This window comes from Crinia signifera, chromosome 1 (assembly GCF_055691185.1).
Source record: "Crinia signifera chromosome 1, ASM5569118v1, whole genome shotgun sequence".
Taxonomy (NCBI): Eukaryota; Metazoa; Chordata; class Amphibia; order Anura; family Myobatrachidae; genus Crinia; species Crinia signifera.
The window spans coordinates 60,665,877-60,684,857 of record NC_139217.1 but is presented as its reverse complement, the minus strand read 5'-3'; the positions used below and the strand labels follow the sequence as shown (position 1 = coordinate 60,684,857).

The 18,981-nt window shown below is 44.2% G+C and overlaps 1 protein-coding gene across 3 annotated transcripts in view; it reads right to left on the bottom strand.

The window, feature by feature from the left end:
* Positions 1-3,925: 3,925 nt before the first annotated feature.
* The window catches only part of C1QTNF7 (C1q and TNF related 7), an 89,868-nt gene continuing 74,812 nt past the window's right edge, over positions 3,926-18,981 (bottom strand). For all 3 annotated transcript variants that reach the window (XM_083156209.1, XM_083156188.1, XM_083156199.1), the window contains exons 2-3: positions 7,166-7,411; positions 3,926-5,185 (exon numbers count right to left, since the gene is read on the bottom strand). In XM_083156209.1, coding sequence (XP_083012335.1) covers positions 4,557-5,185; positions 7,166-7,406 — 870 coding nt within the window. In that variant the 5' untranslated portion in view covers positions 7,407-7,411 and the 3' untranslated portion in view covers positions 3,926-4,556. The remainder of the gene's footprint in view (positions 5,186-7,165; positions 7,412-18,981) is intronic.

Genomic DNA, 18,981 nt, shown 5'->3' with positions numbered 1-18,981 from the left:
AATGGGAATCTGCAGCTGTGCAAGGCCCGCTCTGTGCATGTACAGAATGGACCTTGTCATGATACCCGTAGCCATGATGCTTCCGCCTGAGTGCCTGAAATTTCATTTTCAAGACACAAATTTTATTGAAATAAAGAGTATACTTTATCGGTCATAAAATAATTATTATTGAATCATAAAGTATGATAAGTCGCCACTAATAATGCCAACATGATAATGTCGACTTATTAAGCCTGGCAAGGAGATAAACAGGAGATAAAGTGGATGGAGATAACGCACCAGCCAATCAACTCCCAACTGTCATATTTCAAACAAAGCTGATTGGCTGCTGCGTTATCTCCCACTTTATCTCCAGTTTATCTCTTTGACAGGCTTAATAATCTGCCCCATTGTCAGGTAATGGTCATGCGGAAAGTTATTGGATCCTTACAAGGCATAATGGAAAATAAGATCTGCAGTCCACCATTGTCTGCCTTTGTCCATAGCCATCTTACGTATACCAATGTAGCTGCTAGAGCATATAGGCCACAATGAATCTGGAAATAAGAAAGCCGCTTAACCCAAGAAAAATACGACCATGACTCATCCAATCCAGTCCAGTCTTACTGGGTATTGATCGGGAATAAGCCTTGTTCTTCCGTTGACGGTACTTAAATGTTTAACAAATCCTGTCCTAGGCACAGTTATTTCGAAGCTGTTACATAATATACTGTAGAAGCTTATCCAAAAATATGTTTGGCATAATTATCGTCAAATAAATTGTAAAAGCTTCTGCCAATGTTCTTTTGGTTGCGGCCTTCTGCCGTTCCGTTGGAAAGCTTCTACCGTGGGCTTTATTAAAAGCTTTATTTTTTCTAGAGGCTTTATGTGTTTTTTCTAACAAGCATTTCCCTTGATACTTGTATTTGTGAGACTACATTTCTATATAAAGTAGCTGATGGCTGTATTAAGCGTACATAGGCGACTCTAATTTTGACATAATTTTCTACGTCAGTCCATTTGCCTGTCACACTCACCGACCCTGGAAACTAGCAACTTACTACACAGAAAAATCCTAAGGCCTAGTTCCCTGGAACTCTAAAAAGTACTGTATGACACAATTCCCAGCAGTGTCCATTCCCTGCCACCAGCTTCCTCATCCAATCTGACCCTGTTGGTCAGGTATTTGGTAATTGTCTGACTGCTAGCATGGATACACTTGACTACTGGCTATTGGGGGCAGTCAGATAGAACACTCAGAGGTAGATGTATTATCTGGCGATATGGGGGAGAAGGGGATCAGCTCACATTATGTGCACTGATACCGCTGCTCCCCCATGTAAGACAGAGCCACTGTTCGGTAAATGACAGGGCCCTTGGCCATATCGGATGTTAATAATAGCAGGCCAATATGCAGGGCGAATGTATGAACGGTCAGCAACACGGACCATCCCACCCCCTGCCGCTATTGGCTTCCACAGCTGCAGGTGGCGATCTCCTACCCTAAACAAACTGACCTTGAACTTGTTTACTACCATTGGAGGTTCTAGCAGAAAATCGCAGCTATGGCGACATCGTCACCATTCGGAATATTCGGGGGTTCTCAAAAGGGGATGAGCATCCTTTTCCTAAAATTGTGCAGCTTTGTGAGGAATGCCACACGCATAACCCTCTGAGGCACTTATGTATTATATAGCTTCCCTTCTGGACCTGTAACTTGGTGGGACTGCTATGCTATTACTGGTGCCTGTCCTTGTGTTTCCCTCCTATGTCCCTATAGACTGTAAGCTTGCAGCAGGGCCCTCCAACCTCTATGTCTGTCTGTTGTTACCGAGTTTGTTCTATCACAGTCTACTATTGTAAAACGGAATCTGCTGCGCTACATAAGAAACTGTAAACAAATAAACACATTAAAATGCCTGTTGATCTGATTTTACATATAGTACATTGATTTACTCTATTACTGAGTACCGTGGTGCCCATTCCAAGGTTGTGGACCTGCCCATGTTATCCCTGAATTGTATCACGTCACCAATCGCTCAAGTAGAACAAGAGAAAATGTGTATTTGATTGTTAGGGGTCAAATTATCTTTACACTCAGCCCAAGTCTTATTAATAAATGTCCCAGTTTGTGTATTGCTGTCTTCACCTTGTTACAGCTGGAGAGAGCCTCACATTATGAAACGCAGCGACAACATCTACAAGTTATTACAAAGACACTGCGGTCAACTATTATAGAGCAATATGTCAAAACACGTTGCACGATGAAGTTGACATATTATCTCTAAAGGAAGCGCTGCCACGCGCAGTTTGCACTATGACCTATGTTCCTATGACATTACCCAAATAAACTGTAGTTCTCTATTAGTCATGACTGTAATTATTTCCTATGGTCTCAAAACAGCAGAGCACTGTCAACAATTTACTTAACGTATGTCCAAAGATGTGTCTATCACCGTGATGGAATGTCATTCCCAGAAGATGAAAAAATCTGTTCTCAAAACCTGGAAAGAAAATGCATATTTTATTCTTTGCATGAACATTGGGCCGTGAAGTCATTGCTTGTCCCGAAGGCTTCCCCCTTACAGAACAATTACACATGGTTTTACATTATGATGTAGCAGTCTCCTTTACTCTGTTTTACAACATTTCGGTATCGGGGTGACTGATCGAAAATGTCTGTGTCAAGAGTCAGTAGGTCGACATGCACACGATTGACACTGTTGAGATGCACACGGTCAACACAAGCAAAAGGACTTTGATTGGGAACGGTGAAGAATGGCGAGCACAGCCGCTGTCAACATTGACATCAAAAACTTTTGGCCATGGTGACCTAGACCATGTTGACCTTTTTCATATGTTGAATTATTGCCTGTCGACCAATAATGGTGGACTGTTGACACTATTGACCTAATAATCTACACCCTTCTTACCCTCCCTTCCTTCTATGTCTCTTCCTCTTCCTGGGCGGGATGTTCTAACATCCGCAGCCCCCCTGCGCCGCCCTTCGCCACCCATCGCCAAAATAATTATCGCATATGCTCTAACATATGCGATAATTATGGCAAAGGACAGCTCTTGTGTTAAGAGCTGTCCTTTGCGGTGAGTCAGCGGGTTCCAGCGGGTCCCGGCAGCTCCCCCCTCCCTCCCTTACCCGGCCATGGTGCTGCTGCTGTGGCGGAGGGGCTGGCTCTCCACCTCCTCCCTGCACCCGAAAGAGGATTACAGTGCAAGGAGGAGGAGGTCACAGGTCCGGGCAGCACAGCACTGTGCAGCCCGGACACAGGTGAGGGGGTGTGTGTGTGTGCGGGGGGGGGGGGGCGGTGGAACTTTAATATTTCATCAGTTGCATGCACAGTTGACGAACAATCTTGATGAACAACTGGCGGGTATGCGCATCACCATTCATCGTTCGTCTCAAACTGAAAGATATTTTGACCAATTTCGTTCAGAATGGCCGAAAAGAAAGAAATTGGTTAGAAAAATTGGTCAAATAAATTGTACAGTGTGTATGCACCTTTACTCCCTTCTCTCTCTCTCTCTCTCTCTCACACACACACACACTCAAATGGGACAGTTAGTAATAACTGCACCTGTGCACCAGCTAGGTGGTCTGGAAAACGTGATCTGTTGGTAGATATTGAGGACTGGTCAGGCCTACTCCTGCTGTATGGCCAGCTTTGTTGTAAAATAAGATTTTTTAAGTTTACGTGTGGAATGCTGTGTTTTTGGAATCGGGATAATGTAGGCAATAAGTCATTAGATACATTGTGTTGTGTTGTATTAAACAAATGCTACAAGCTCATTTGTGAAAGCTGTTTTCCTTATGAACCTATTATGAAGCAGGAGGGTGCATTTATAAAATAAGGGGCAGTAGGCCATTTTGCAAATAAATACAAAATAATCTTTATTAAAAATAATCTTTATAAACATCATATATCATGTTACTAATTCTGGATGACCCTGTAATTCCCCAGGATGGGGAAACCCATAGTAGCTAGGTAGACCATAATCCAAGAAAGTTCTTCCAGCGATTAACTTTGAGGGTATTGTTTATAATCAATGGTTAATCAATCAATCAATGGTATCATTTCTGGCTCTTTAAAAGATCCAAAAGGCTCCAAGGCTTGATAGACTCCTAAATTATATTTTTATGTTATTCACCACTGCAGTATTTTTAGCATTAGTGTCTACCATAATCTACTTTTCTGTATGCAAACTCCGATAATTCCATATTTATTTTATAAATACCATTTACTACAATACCCCATCTTTGAGCACATCACACTTTAATAAATGCAAATAAGGAAGATTTTAAGAAAATTATTCTATTAAATAGAACATATATTTTTTGTTGCTGTAACACATTAAACAAGATATTTGGAGTTCAATTAAAAATGATGCAATATCCTTCATTGTTAGCGTGAAGTTTACTAACAAGTGGTCAACAATTGGTTCTAGAGAATAGAATCAGAATGCCCATGTGGTTATTTTACAATATTATTTTCACTGGTTGGCTAAATCTGGATCTCTGATACGTTCCAACGTCAAGCTTTTTTCATGGATTCTGTAGTGAATTAATCTTCATCATCTGACAAAGTATTGAGATAATCAGTATCTGCGTATAAAAGAAATCCAGAAAACAAACTGTCTGCCCAGCTGGGATCTGAAAAAAGACCATTTTGATCTTCATAAAATATCTCCAGCCAGACTTCATCTTCTGGCTTTAGGTAGAGCAGGGTTGAGCCTGAAGCAACATCATGGTTTCCAGTGTTGGCATCAAAAGTCTTTATTTTGTACTCTCCGTTATGTACTAGGCTGATGGCCAGGTGCTTATTTGCCAGTGTGATGTCATAGGAGAAATAATATATCCCGGGAATAGCACAAATAAACTTCCCAATGGTTGGGTTGTAATGCTCGCCCTCATTGAAGATAATTTTATTGAAAAGAATGGGCAGTCTTTCTTGTGGGTAGCTGGTGGTGATCCCAACTGAAAAAGCAGATTTTAGCACTATGTTGCCACACCGGCATACCCCAGGTTCTCCTCTGCCTCCCCTTATGCCAGTGTCACCTTTAGGTCCGACTGATCCATCAGGTCCAAATTCCCCTTTGTCTCCTGGTGGTCCTCCTGGACCTTTTTTGCCAGGCTCTCCTGGATCACCTTTCTCCCCAACAGGTCCAAGTGGCCCTGTTTTTCCTCGTAAGCCTTTAAATGACAATTATACATTGTTAATCAGGTGTACATTTGCAGAATTATGTCTACAATTTACATATGCATAAATTAAGAACATGAAATACAATAAAGAAAATATTGTATGTCAAATATTGAAATATTGTTGCCAGAATGCCAGTGATTTTATAACAAGTACTGTGAGAAGGAACATTGAGAAAGATGTCTATATATATATGTAGGGGGCAACCTGGACATAGATCTGGCCCCAAGAGTTTTCATCAAGTGGTCAGACCTTTGAGGGGGGTATTCAAACTTGGGTCACGGCTGTTGAGCTGGCCGGACAGCCAAGACCTTGTCTCGTTCTCGGTCTGCTCGACTGAGAATTTGCAGCGGGATGAGAAGAGGGCGTGGCCACGAGCTGCGGCCGGGAAGAGGCAAGCTGCAGCCGGGAGCTCGTCACTTCCCGGCCATTCTCGGCAGAACAAGCCCGACTGCTTGTGAAGTCGGTCTTGTTCTGCCGAGATCCCCTGCTTAATGCTGGAATCTGGGAGACTGGAAAAGCCTCCAGGAGGGTTGCCACCAAAATCGGGAGAATCCCAGAAATCCGGGAGAGGTGGCAACCCTACATGTGAGGCATTCGCACATGCGCAGATAGGCCTCCGCACATGCACAAACACCAACCATTGGCCATCCGTCCGCATTCAGAGCCATCCGACTCAATCAGAATAAGGGCCATAGTCAGCTGTGGTTTGTTTTAACTGTCCACAGCGTCTATATGAATTCTAGTCTATACCAGGAGATTTTAGGAAACAAATCCTTCTGCCTCTGCTAGGCAACTGAAAGTGGTCCAAGATCCCTCAAAGGTGTTCTCCCACCTAGTAAAGCATTACAGAAAGTGTTATTTGCACCAGGGAGGCCTCACTAACATTAATAATGGAGTGTAAATATTTCTGGAAACTGTATTTCCATAAATTGTGCTACAGCAGAATATCCTTTTTCTCAGTTCCAAGACACAGTGGGGAAATAAAAGAAATGCAGCTTACAGCTCTGCTTAATCCCAGAAATATCACTCACTGCATGCATGACTTATTTACTATATTGATTTTAGTCCATTTCCGTGATGGGTGCCAATAATTCTGGAGGTGACTGTGCAAACAGAAAAACAACAGAGCAGTAAGACAAAGTAACAGTAATGTCGGTGTTTAGTAGCTTGAGGCGCAGATGTATTACGCCTTAAAAAGAGATAAAAAAAGAGGGTGTTAAAGAGTGATAAACGTCCAGCCAATTGGCTCCTAACTCCATTTTCCAAGCAATGTCTGTAACGTGGCAGTTATGAGCGGATTGGCTGGATGTTTATCACTCTTTATCACCCGTGGCTTTATCTCTTTTTAAGGCTTAATACATCTGCCCCAAGTTTCATGATTTACATGATAGTATTGCAAATTGTCATGTAAAAACCTGTTTGTATAATTTGTCATTAACCTCACTATGATAAATTCAAATAGGAGTTAACGGATGTAATAGGGTTATTGGATAACAAAATACAAATTATTGTTATTAAACATTTTACTAAACGCTCTCCTGTGTGAAATAACCAGTGGCGTAACTAAAAAATGCGCTCCCCCCAGCAGGAAATTATGGAAACGCCCACCCCCCTGTAAAATAAATCTCCCCCAACCCTGCTTTACCCCTCTTTTTGCCGCCGCCTCCAGGACCCGAAGATCTACTTGTCTGCGGTCCTGGCGCTCCTACTGGCTCCTGCTGATGAAAATGACCATCACAAAATGGCTGACCCTTAACAGCAGACCATTTTTGAGGCTGCTAGAGGAGGCCACCGCCAGGAGGAGCGCCACCAGTGGAGGCAAAAAAAAGGGGTAAGGCAGGCTGGTCCCGAGCAGTGCAGCGTATCGATAGCGCCGTCTGCGGGGCTATTGTTACGCCACTGGCAATAACGTTATATGACAAACTTTTCAAGACAATACATTGCTGCAAGAAACATATGGATTGATGTACCTGCAATGCCCTTCTCGCCCTTCTCTCCCTTCCTACCATCTCTTCCATCTCTTCCCGGTAGACCAATCCTTCCGTGAGCTCCAACTAAACCACTTGTACCGGGAGATCCTGGCAGGCCTGGCAGTCCTGGTACGCTACAGACATACCGCACGTTCTGGGATTCTCCTTTTACTTTTTTGTTCAATGGTTGTCCAGCGGCACACAGAGCAAAGCTTGTGATGTATAGCAAAATAAACATCATATGCCCTGCAGGGGAAAGATAACATTGTTAGAACTTATACATTATGCTGACAAATACATGCAATTCATGTCTATTAGGAACAAGAATCCCGGAGTTCTACATAAAAACTTTTACATAAAGGACCTTCTTCAGGTCCACACGCAAAGCTGCAATATTTGCAGCTTTGCCCACTGCCCGCATGAACGCTGCCCCCATTGCACGCCAAGTTCCCCTGCACACGTGCGAGGGGCAGAATGCGTGGAAGGAGGAAGTCATTCGATGGTCGCCAACCAGGATTTCTAAGGTGCACGCAAATCTAAGACACTCTCTGGTGTCTTAGGTTTGCGCGCTCCCTGTAGGGAAACGCCCAGCATTTTTATGGGAACACCCATGAAACACTGGGTGTTTCCATGGACGCAGCTCATCGCCACCACCCGCTCTGGTCGGTGCGAACGGGGTAGCGAATAAGCAATTCACCATACCCGCTTGCACCAAGCAGCTGCACATGCACATAAATGCTTACGCGCATGTGCAGTCACTAAACATTGCCCCCCCCTGCGAAACGCGCGGGGAATGGTCAGACCTAAATAACCTCCAAAGTGCTATGAAAAGTAATATAATTCTAATATGTATAGTAAACACGCAGACCATTTTAGAAAAATATATAGAAAAAGAAGCAGTGCTCAAAAATAAATGGCAAGTGACTTGATAAACATTTTAATATAATAAAAAATGCATAAAAATATAATATAAAAACAAATTGTCAGACAAGGGACCGTATATGAGTTAAAATGGGGGTATAACCTGCACTGTACCGAAAAGCATAGTTCTCAGGATAATGGAGTGCAGTGATTAGTGTCCAGATACCGCTGGAGGAATAAAGTCCAAATGGAGATGGATTAAATGGTACAAATTGGTCCTCTCTAGCACACGGCTTGGATCCACACATAGAATGCGGTGTTACTCCAATAGGGGGCAGCCAGGTCCCGATAATTGAGCAGGTACAGTTTCAGTAGATGAAAGCAAGGTTCCAAGGTTGCACCAACGCGTTTCGCTACTTCCAAAGTAGCTTTATCAAGGGAACTATGCTTTTTGGTCCAGTGCAGGATATACCCACATTATCATGAGCGGTAATTTGCTACACTACAAGTGTATGAAACATCTCTGGGTCTCTTCCAGCACTATAATTTAGCGTGTGTGTTATATGTAATGTGAGATAGGAGCATGTGGATGCCGTACAGTGACTGAGCGCCAGAGAACATGTAATGATCATTGATCTCTCTGGATTCTTTGAAGATAGTTCAGCAATTCATAGAATACACATACGACACCCACTGCATGAGATCTGCTAACCAAATGGGAGCCAAGGAATCATTGTTAACCCAAACTCCCCACATTGGTCTGGAACTGTGTAGACTACATTATAAAGGCATCTAAAACTCAATGAACCAAATAAGAAATGAAGCCAACAAACGAAACATATGTTAGAAAAAATTAGGAAACAATAATAATCAGCTTTATTTAAAGTGCTGCCAAACTCAAATGTAGTTGCTAGCTATGAATGAGATGTTGTCTAATCAGAGGAGTCCCTATGGCCGAGCAGTACAGTACAGTAGGTGGGTTTTGCAACTGCATGCACAAACCCCGACCATATGGGTAGGGTCTGAATTCGTTTCACTTCGTGTGAACTAGAATCGGCCCCTTACTCAACTCCCAGTAATGCACGGCACACTTGTGCAGTCATCATTGTTCCTCAGCTCCCGATGGTCCGCACCATTAATCATTGTCACATAGGCAGATAGGTGAAGCTGCAGCACTACCCCACTGCCATGCACAATACCTTTCCGACCACAGTTGGTACTGACCCACTATGGATGCAAATGTTGCTGCCAGGATTTATACATTTTCAAATCTAATGTGACCGCATACAAAGTGACAGAATCAGAATCAGTCTGTTATGTAAGTTCTGGGTAGCCCTATGGTGATGCAGCTTGGTTGCAGGAAGTAAGGTGCTGGAGACAATACACGCTATGTATGAGATCAGCCACAGCCTTAAACATGCTCGGAAGTCACGACGCGCTAGCATTTTGCATCCACTCGCAGCCCCCCAATTTGTCCATGACTGTCAATCACTGCCAATAAACCCTCTCTACCATCACGGCACAGGCGTATTTGCAGCCTTCATTACTTCATTAACATATTACTACTAATTAAACCATACAGTACATAGCCTTAAGTCTAATGAGAATGATTCCACACCCTACAAAATGCAGAAACCACCTCAAATAGTAGTTATACATTGGGCCTAATGTATACCACACAACGAAGTGGCTGTGCAGTTCCATGGTAATAAAATTCTAATGAAGCAGGAGGCACCTGTAGATGATAGACGCCTCCTCCATGCATTTCGAACATCCGAGTGCTGCGTCTGAGAATACAGCCTCGTATCACAATTGCAGCTACTGGTCGCAATGTGCGACAATTTCAGGTGATGGGCAGTCAGCATAAACTGAACCTTAAAAACAAGTCAAAAGATGACCAAGGAAGAACGCAAGGGGTTTTGGGGCACACTTAAAGAATTATTGATAAATGGATAATTTAACAATTCACTGTTATTATTTCATAAGATAAAATAACCGTATGAGAATTTAACAAACTAAATAAAAAGTAATAACACATATAAATATCTCAGATATTGATCAACAATATTTTGGCAATTTGCAAGTCACAATTAATAAAAAAGCGAAAACTATTGTGTAACCGTTTTTCCCAGATGCCTTATTTCCAATAGTACACGCTCCAATCATAAATCCCACAATTTGTTAAGTTGGTTAAGTGCATGGAATATGTAAATGGAGAAGTACAGTTTATAATTCCCGACACAGGCCCTTATTCTGATCGGTGCGGCCGGATCCGATTATGCGGCCAGGACCGTGCGTGCGAAACCCCGCCTTCCATACGGATCGCCAACTCCGTCCGTATGCGGTAAGAAGCTGTCCGAACAGACCGCACGTGTATTTTTCACGGAATACGCCTCCTCCATCTAAGGGAACCTCCCCCATCATTCGATGGTCGCAGACCATCGAATGCAGGACCGAGTGCTCCACCAGCTCCCGCAACCTCAGACCACACGGACATTTTTCCGTGCAAAAGCAGGGATCTGGGCGGGCAGCTGACATCCGGCGATGTCATATATCCGCCCCCTACACGTGCGTCACGGCCGCATTACCATACGTACGCCCAGCGTTTTCATGGGAACGCCCATGAAACGCGGGGCGTATGCATATGGTAATGAGCCCAAATAGCCCTTCACGCCCCTCTCCACCCCCTGTTCGGAGTGTTCACATATCATGCGGGATTTGGCAGTACGCCCCGCTCGCACATGCGCAGAGACGCCTCTGCACATGCGCAGATACAAAACATCGGCGGCCCGAACGCACGCGGATATATCCGCACCGACCAGAATAAGGGCCACAGTGTCCCAATTGTGCACAATAAATAAGCAATTTTATAATTTTATTATATAAATGTCACAGTCCTCCCCACGCATAGCAAAAATAACGGGGCATCTGATGTAGTAGTTTGATAACTTTTCCATATACAAAGAAATGGTGAAAAGGTAAATTGACAGTGCTCCTCTAAGAGAACAAGTGGTGCTTCTGCTGTCTGCTGTCTGGGTGTCTGATCCTATAACCAACCTTACTCAGGCTGGCTGTAGGATCAGACACCCAGATCAATAAAGTTTGCTTTGTTTTGAAGAACAGTTCCGGGTGCCGTCCTTACGCCACTACCCCAAATGTTGCAGCATGTGCGAGCGTAACTGCAAAACCAGTTCTGCACATGCACAGTATAAGGTCTCGTGCAAGCCTCCTGCAGAGGGAAAGATAGGAAGTGAAAGTTAGAAAGCAGCAGATTCAGCACAAGTCTGGATTGATAGTAAGGAGAAGGTGCATGGATGTTTGCTGGGACCATGGAATGGCTAGCCGTCATTTCCATGGTCCCCAGATTTGGAAACAGCAGTCATGAGTTGCACCCCTTCTATGGAGAGAGCAGCAGCACATGTGGGTGCTTTTCTGCAAGGTAACATGAGGAGAATGCAGCCCCTCACAGCACATGTGGGGAGTGCTGCCAGTCCCAGCAAGGCATCTGACACATAGAGAGAGAGATTGCAGTGTGAGAGCAGCAGTGCCCAGAGTCCAGTGAGAGGGTGATGCCCACCTGTAGAGGTGCCCTAGAAGAGTGCCAGGTGTGAGTCTCAAGAGAGGACGTATCTGGGTGAGTGGTCGAAACCACGCGGCATGATTATTAGTCCCCCATTGACAAGAGTCCTTGTTATGGATGAGAGAGACAGTAACCTGGGATGTGTAGCACTACTGGTCCCAGGATGCCCTGGTATGTAATGCTGTTCGCCATATTTATGCCGCTGCAATTAAGTGATGTGTTGGAGGAGGTTCCTTGATGTAACTGATGTAACCGATACGATGAATGTGCTGGAGGATTTGGCGTGATACTGTACGTGATCTTATGCAACCGTTATGCTGTGTGCTGGAGGATAGTGTTCAAGAAGTTATCCCCGCTATATGTTCAATAAACTGTTTATGCTGTTTTATGAGATGGCCTGGCGCCCAATTCTTACCTGTGCTGCATTGACACCTGTAGTCCACTCCCACAATGCAACTGTAATTAAACTCCTGATTATTCAGGGGACCCCCTGGTACCTATGACCAGCCGGAGGAAAGTAAGTGTGACTGCAGGTATGCATACCTAGTGCCGGTGGGGTTTTACATTTAGAGATGACATTTCTGAGGCATCATTCTTTATTCATTTGACATAATTAAACACATTCCTAAGTATCCAACCAGAAGTAAACTGTTAGATACAAGGGAATCATTTACTGGGTGAGCTCATGGATAAATCCAGTCTATCTGTGACATATGAACTGAGCATGGACACAATCTTATGAACTTGAAATTGTGGTGACTGTTGTCTCTCCAGCACACACCAAGCAGAATCTGGGTGTTTATCACAGAGATGTGAGGGAGTCCAGCATTATAAACATCTTATATCAGCCACACCAGGGTTAGGAAGTACACAGGCTAAAGTCTTCCGACATATTTATTATTTATTTATTAACAGTTTCTTATATAGCGCACACATATTCCGCAGCGCTTTACAGAGAATATTAGAACACTCACATCAGTCCCTGCCCCAGTGGAGCTTACAATCTATATTCCTACCACATGTACACGCACACACAGACATTCCAGGGTTAATATTTTGTTGGAAACTAATTAATCTACCAGTATATTTTTGGATTGTGGGAGGAAACCAGAGTACCCGGAGGAAACCCAAACAAGCACTAAGGAGACTATACAAACTCCACACAGTTAGAGCCATGGTGGGAATTGAACCCATGACATCAGCATAGCCATAGTTTGTTTATATTAATTCGAATTATATTCCCAGAGCCAATATAATTTAGAGGGTCATGACCAGGGCCGGATTAAGGGAGGGGCGATAGGGGGCGGCCATCCCGGAGCCCCCACACTTTAGAAGCCCCACATACTGTAGCTTCTCCACTCTCACAGAGCAGCTCCTCATTTTCCCTGCTGCACATACACATTATGGAGGTCATTCTGATTCACATGCAAAGCTGTGAAATTTGCAGCTTGCATGCGGGGAGGAAATCGTTCGATGGTCACCGACCATCAGATAATTTCTAGTACATGCAAATCTAAGACACTCTCTGGTGTCACATGCTACCCATACACTTGTGCGATTGCATTCGATGCGATATCGGGTGTGATTTCCCTTGAAGCTCACCTTTCAATAAATCGCATTGAAAGTGCTTTTTTTGGCGTACAATTGTGCATACAATCATGGAATTTGATGCATGCCCCATGTGATAAAAAAAAATCGGGCGGAGTCGCATGATTGAATGGTGACAAAAACACACCAGATTATTAACAGATCTTGAAAATTTTAAATAGATGGCTGGGTCAGCTGGGATATCTGGGGGATATATAAACAGGCAGCCGTTTTACAACTCCCTGCACTCCTGAGAGGTTTGATTTATACCTGCTGCTCGTTCCACATTGCTAGATACTGTGCACTGTTTTGTTCTACCTGACATTACAGCTATCCTGCTGTGTGTAGAGATGGAATCTTCTCGCTATCAGGCTCTGATGTGTTACACTGTGCTCACGGTGAGGAGAGAGTGGTCTTGATGGAAGAGGGCCTAGTTACTGCAAAGGCCTAATCACTCCTTCATGCCCCTCCTGGCTCATATACGTGAAAATAACCTGGATGATTTCCGCAACTTCCTGCGTATGGATGATGACACCTTCCAGGAGTTGCTGGGTCTGGTGACCCCCTTTTTTCAGAAGTGGGAGACCAGATGGTGGGTTCCTATCTCTGCTCAGAAGAGGCTGGTGGCTACCCTGAGGTACCTGGATACTGGGCAGTTGTTTGAGGACCTCAAGTATGGGACACGCATCTCTGCTCAGGCTTGGGGAGACATCATCCCTGAAATCTGCAAGGCTATTATCAAGGTGCTTCAGTACAAGTATTGTAAAGTAACAAAAATACACCGAACATTGCTTGTCATTTTAACAAAATGTTTTATTTTTAAATGTTTATTTTTATTTTTTAAATTTGAAAACATCAGTTTCTTATAAATATGTGGCCAACATGGCGGAACCTTAGCAAACAATATAATAACAGATGTGGTGCATTCTGCTACTATGATGTTGAGTGGCCCGGCAGACATGGGCACAATGCACACATGCAGCTTGGGGTAGGAAGATGGGTCCCCGATACCATCAACTTGTCCCTCGCTGCATGTGTGTATTGTGCCCCATGTCAGGGGCAAACTCAGGATTTCTAAAGGGGGGCTTCCATGTAAGACTATTTAAGCGCCAGCAATGTAACAGAGATATATATATATATATATATATATATATATATATATATATATATATATATATATATATATATATGGGAAAGTTTCCGCATGGTTTTCACAACATATGATGCAAAGTCATCAAATTCATCCGTTTTTTGGAGCAGTTGTGGACGTTCCTCCAATAATAGCGGTTCTTCCACAAATTTAGTGTTCCGTAGCTTTCTCCTGGCACCCTGTTGTGGTCGATATCTTGATTCCTCGACTGATGTCTCTTGTAGGTCAGGGGTACGGCTGAGGTCTACAGGTGTCTGTAGTAGGTCTTGTGACTGTAAAGGGAAAAAAAAACATATTTATTCAATTTTGAAACATTGTCTTTTTTTATTTACAGTTCCCTACAAGCGTGGAAGAATGGCAAGCCATAGCAGAGGAATTTAACAGTCGATGGAATTTCCTAAACTATGGTGGTGCCATAGGCGGGAAACATGTGCGCATCACCAAACCCACCAACAGCAGCTCAGGCTATTTTAATCATAAGGGCTACTTTAGCGTTGTTCTCATGATGGTGGTCAACGCAAACTATGAATTTATTTTCCTGGATGTTGGGAAAAATGGCTGTTGCTCAGTGGTGGGTCACTATGCGATACCTGGTTCTATGATAGGCTCACCACCAACTTCATTCATCTGCCGCCTGCTGAGTAGACAAATAATGGTCTGGGATTTGCTTTCGTGGCAGACGAGGCTTTTGCACTGCACAAACACATAATGAAGTCCTACCTGCAAAGAGTCCTGAGCCATGATAGGCGCATATTCAACTACCGGTTTTCTAGGCCCGCCAGGTTGTCGAGAATGCATTTGGCATTCTAAACAACCGGTTCAGGATCGACCTATCAAAATGAGGCTGCACTGCAAGGGCCAAACAGGTTGGGAAAGCTACAATACTGTTTTCACCAGGGATGGAGCTGCGGCATGGCGGGAGGAAGCCAACAGATAAATAAAACATTTAAAAAAACGTCTTACCCCATTGTCCTCCTCCAAATCCTGACTTCCCTCCTCGGACTCTACCATCACAACTAGGGACTCCTTCTGTGCCTGCTTCTCCAGGAAGACGTTCAGTTCATTGAAATACCACAGCTGTGGCAAGTATACCTTGTCTGTACTAGTCCCCAACCTTTTGGACTCCTTCATCTTGCGGTTTTCTTTAACAAGAACTGTCCGTATATATTCTTGCGCACCCAGGTCACCGAGGTAGCAAAGTAGGTTTGCTTAGAGTACTCGACCAGGCAGTTATAGGCAGCCTCCCTCTTCTGCTTGTTGCTATAGGCTGGGGATGACATCAGCCACAAACACTCCTCCTCCCGGTATAGGCTGATAAAGCCGCATAAAAGCTCTCTGCTCTCATGGGACATCTGTAGAAATAAAAATAAGATAATATTTTAATGTTAAATAAAGTTTGTATTGTAGTTACTGCTGTCAATTTGTTGAAATGTGTTTGTGATAATAAATTGAGGTGCAGGGTGCTGCAACATAGTGGGCAGTGGGGCAGCATGATGGTGTGCACATGGGCCTGCATAATAGTGGACAGGGCACGGCCAGCAGCTTGCAGTGGTGCAAAATAATTGTATGCAGGGTGCTGCAGCATAATGGTGTGCAGCGGGCAGTGGGGCAGCATAATGGTGTGCACTGGGCCTGCATAATGGTATGCACAAGGGCCTGCCTAATGGTGAACAGGGCACGGCCAGCAGCTTTCAGTGGGGCAAAATAATGATATGCAGGGTGCTGCAGCATAATGGTGTGCACATGGGCATGCATAATGGTGTGCACTGGGTCTGCATAATGGTGTGCACATGGGCCTGCATAATGGTTTTCAGTGGTCAGTGAGGCAGCATAATGGTGTGCACTGGGCCTGCATAATGGTGTGCACATGGGCCTGCAGAATGGTGGACAGGGCATGGCCAGCAGCTTGCAGTGGTGCAAGATAATGGTATGCAGGGTGCTGTAGCATAATGGTGTGCAGTGGGGCAATATAATGGTGGGCAGTAGGGCAGCAAATGGTGTGCACATGGGCCTGCATAATGGTGCACAGGTTGTGGCCAGCAGCTTTTAATGGGGCAACATTTTAGGAAGTGGGCCAGAATAATGGTGGGCAGTGGTGGTTAAACAGCAAAATAATCATTGTTTGCCAATGGTGTAGCCTGCCTACCTTTTCCCCTGCAGTTTGGGAGCCCAGCAGCATGCTTTAAGCCTCCCCTCCAGTCATGTGCACAGTGGGTGGAAGAGGAGTGGCCAGGAAGTGACCAGAAAACTTCAGGAATCGAACGTCGCAGTTAAAAAAATGGAATGCGGACAAAATAGCATGCGACCACATGTGCAATTCGATAAATATTATGTGCAGAACATAAGACCATGAGACTCGAGATTCGACCAGCGTGCACATGCATCATGTCACATGGTACACAATCAATTTATTGAACAGATGTGGTCGAAATCGAAGGATAGCATGCAATATTTCATAAGTGTATGGGCAACATAAGATTTGCGGCTAACTTGTGCAGGAAGAGGGTGGGCAACTGACATCCGGTGACATCAGCTATCCCGCTCCCCGGTCATCTCCAAATTACCATGAGAATGCTGACCCACCGCCCTGCCCGCACTTCTAGGTGCATACGGGGTGGAAAATAAGCAATTTGCCATGGCCGCTCGCACCAAGCATCTGCACATGTGCATAAATGCTTTTGCACATGCGCAGAAGCTAAACATCACTCCCCCATGCGAACGCATGGGGAAGCAATCAAATATGAATGACCTCCTATATGCGGAGCTTATGTGGAGATGCTTGTAACCACACTCCCTTGCCCTGTGTGGTCCGCACTACAGATTCTCTCCCCCACTGTGGGAGCCAGAAGGGGCTGGAAGCAACCTGCTCCCCTCTCCTGCCAGCAATGCTGCCATGTAATTGGCATTAATTCCTGCCTGCTGCTGCAGAGAGACTAGGTAAAAAGGAGTTTGGTAATAGAAAAGTATTAGAGGGAATAATAAGAGATAGTATCCAAAATTTCTTAGAACAGAAAAAAGTGATAAGTTAGGCTCAGCATGGGTTCATCAAAAATAAATCATGTCAGACTAATTTAATTAGCTTCTATGAGGAAGTCAGTAGGGGGCTGGACTTAGGGAAATCTGTTGTTGTAATACTGCTTGATTTTGCTAAAGCTTTTGCCATGGTGCCTCATAAAAGGTTATTAATGAAACCAGGTAATTTAGGGTTAGAAGGTAAAATTTGTAATTGGATTAAAAATTGGTTGGACAATCGGGGACAAAGTGTGGTGGTAAATGGCATACATTACTGCTGGGGTAAGGTCCAAAGTGGAGTCCCGCAGGGTTCAATACTGGGACCCACCTTGTTTAATATATTCACTAATGATATTGGAAGCGACATAGTGGGTAAAATTGCAATATTTGCAGACGACACAAAATTGAGTAAGGAAATGAACTCAGGAGAGGATGTGGAAACACTACAAAGTAACTTAAATAAACTGGAAACGTGGGTGGAAAGGTGGAAAATGCGGTTTAACGTTGAAAATGTAAAGTAATTCATTATGGGAACAAAAATGAACAAGCTACTTAAGGCTAAATGGAGTTATTATAGAAAATTCGGTACTTATGTAGTATCTGGGCGCCCGATTTTTTGATTGTATGCCTTAACTTAAGGCATACAATCAGTGCGATGCGATATCGCATCGCATCGCATGCGACCATATCACATGCGATGCGATGCGATGACCCGATTTTCCCATAGGATTCAATGTTAAAATGGACTGAGTCCATTTTAACATGGAATTCAATGGGAGAAAGGGGTCCTTTTCATACCCCTACTATCCAAGTGGGCATGGAGTTGGATATAAACCTGTGGCGAGCGTAGCGAGCCACCGAGCCCGAAGCGTGGCGAGCGAAGCGTGCCCCGCGAGGGGACGGTATTCTGTGTACGCTCGCCACGCTTCGGGCTCGGTGGCTCGCTACGCTCGCCACAGGTTTATATCCAACACCATGCCCACTTGGATAGTGGGGCAAGAAACAGGACCCCTTTTTCCCATTGAATTCTATGTTAAAATGGACTCAGACCATTTTAACATTGAATCCTATGGAAAAATCGGGTCCATCGCATCGCATCGCATCCGATTTGGTCGCATGCGATGCGATGCGATGTGCCCGATCCGACCCGATTTCTAAATCGGGCGCCCAGATACTACATAAGTACCGAAAATTCTGCTGTAGAGAACGACTTGAGGGTCATCATAGATGAAAAATTAGGTAATAGTGCACACTGCTCAAGTGCAGCAGCAAAAGCAACCCGGACACTGGCATGCATTAAAAGGGGTATGGATTCAAGGGATGCCAATGTGATAGTTCCTCTTTACAAGGCATTGGTGAGACCACACTTGGAATATTGTGTTCAGTTCTGGGCACCGCACCTTAAAAAGGACATAAATGAATTGGAACAGGTACAGAGAAGGGCGACAAATCTATTAAAAGGTCTTGAATCACTAGAATACAAAGATAGGCTAACCAGGCTGAATATGTTTTCACTGCATAAACAGAGGTTGAGAGGTGATATGATTAGTATGTTCAAATACAGGATTGGGAATCATATGGAACTGGGAGATGATTGGTCACTAACAGGCCTATACTTAGGACACG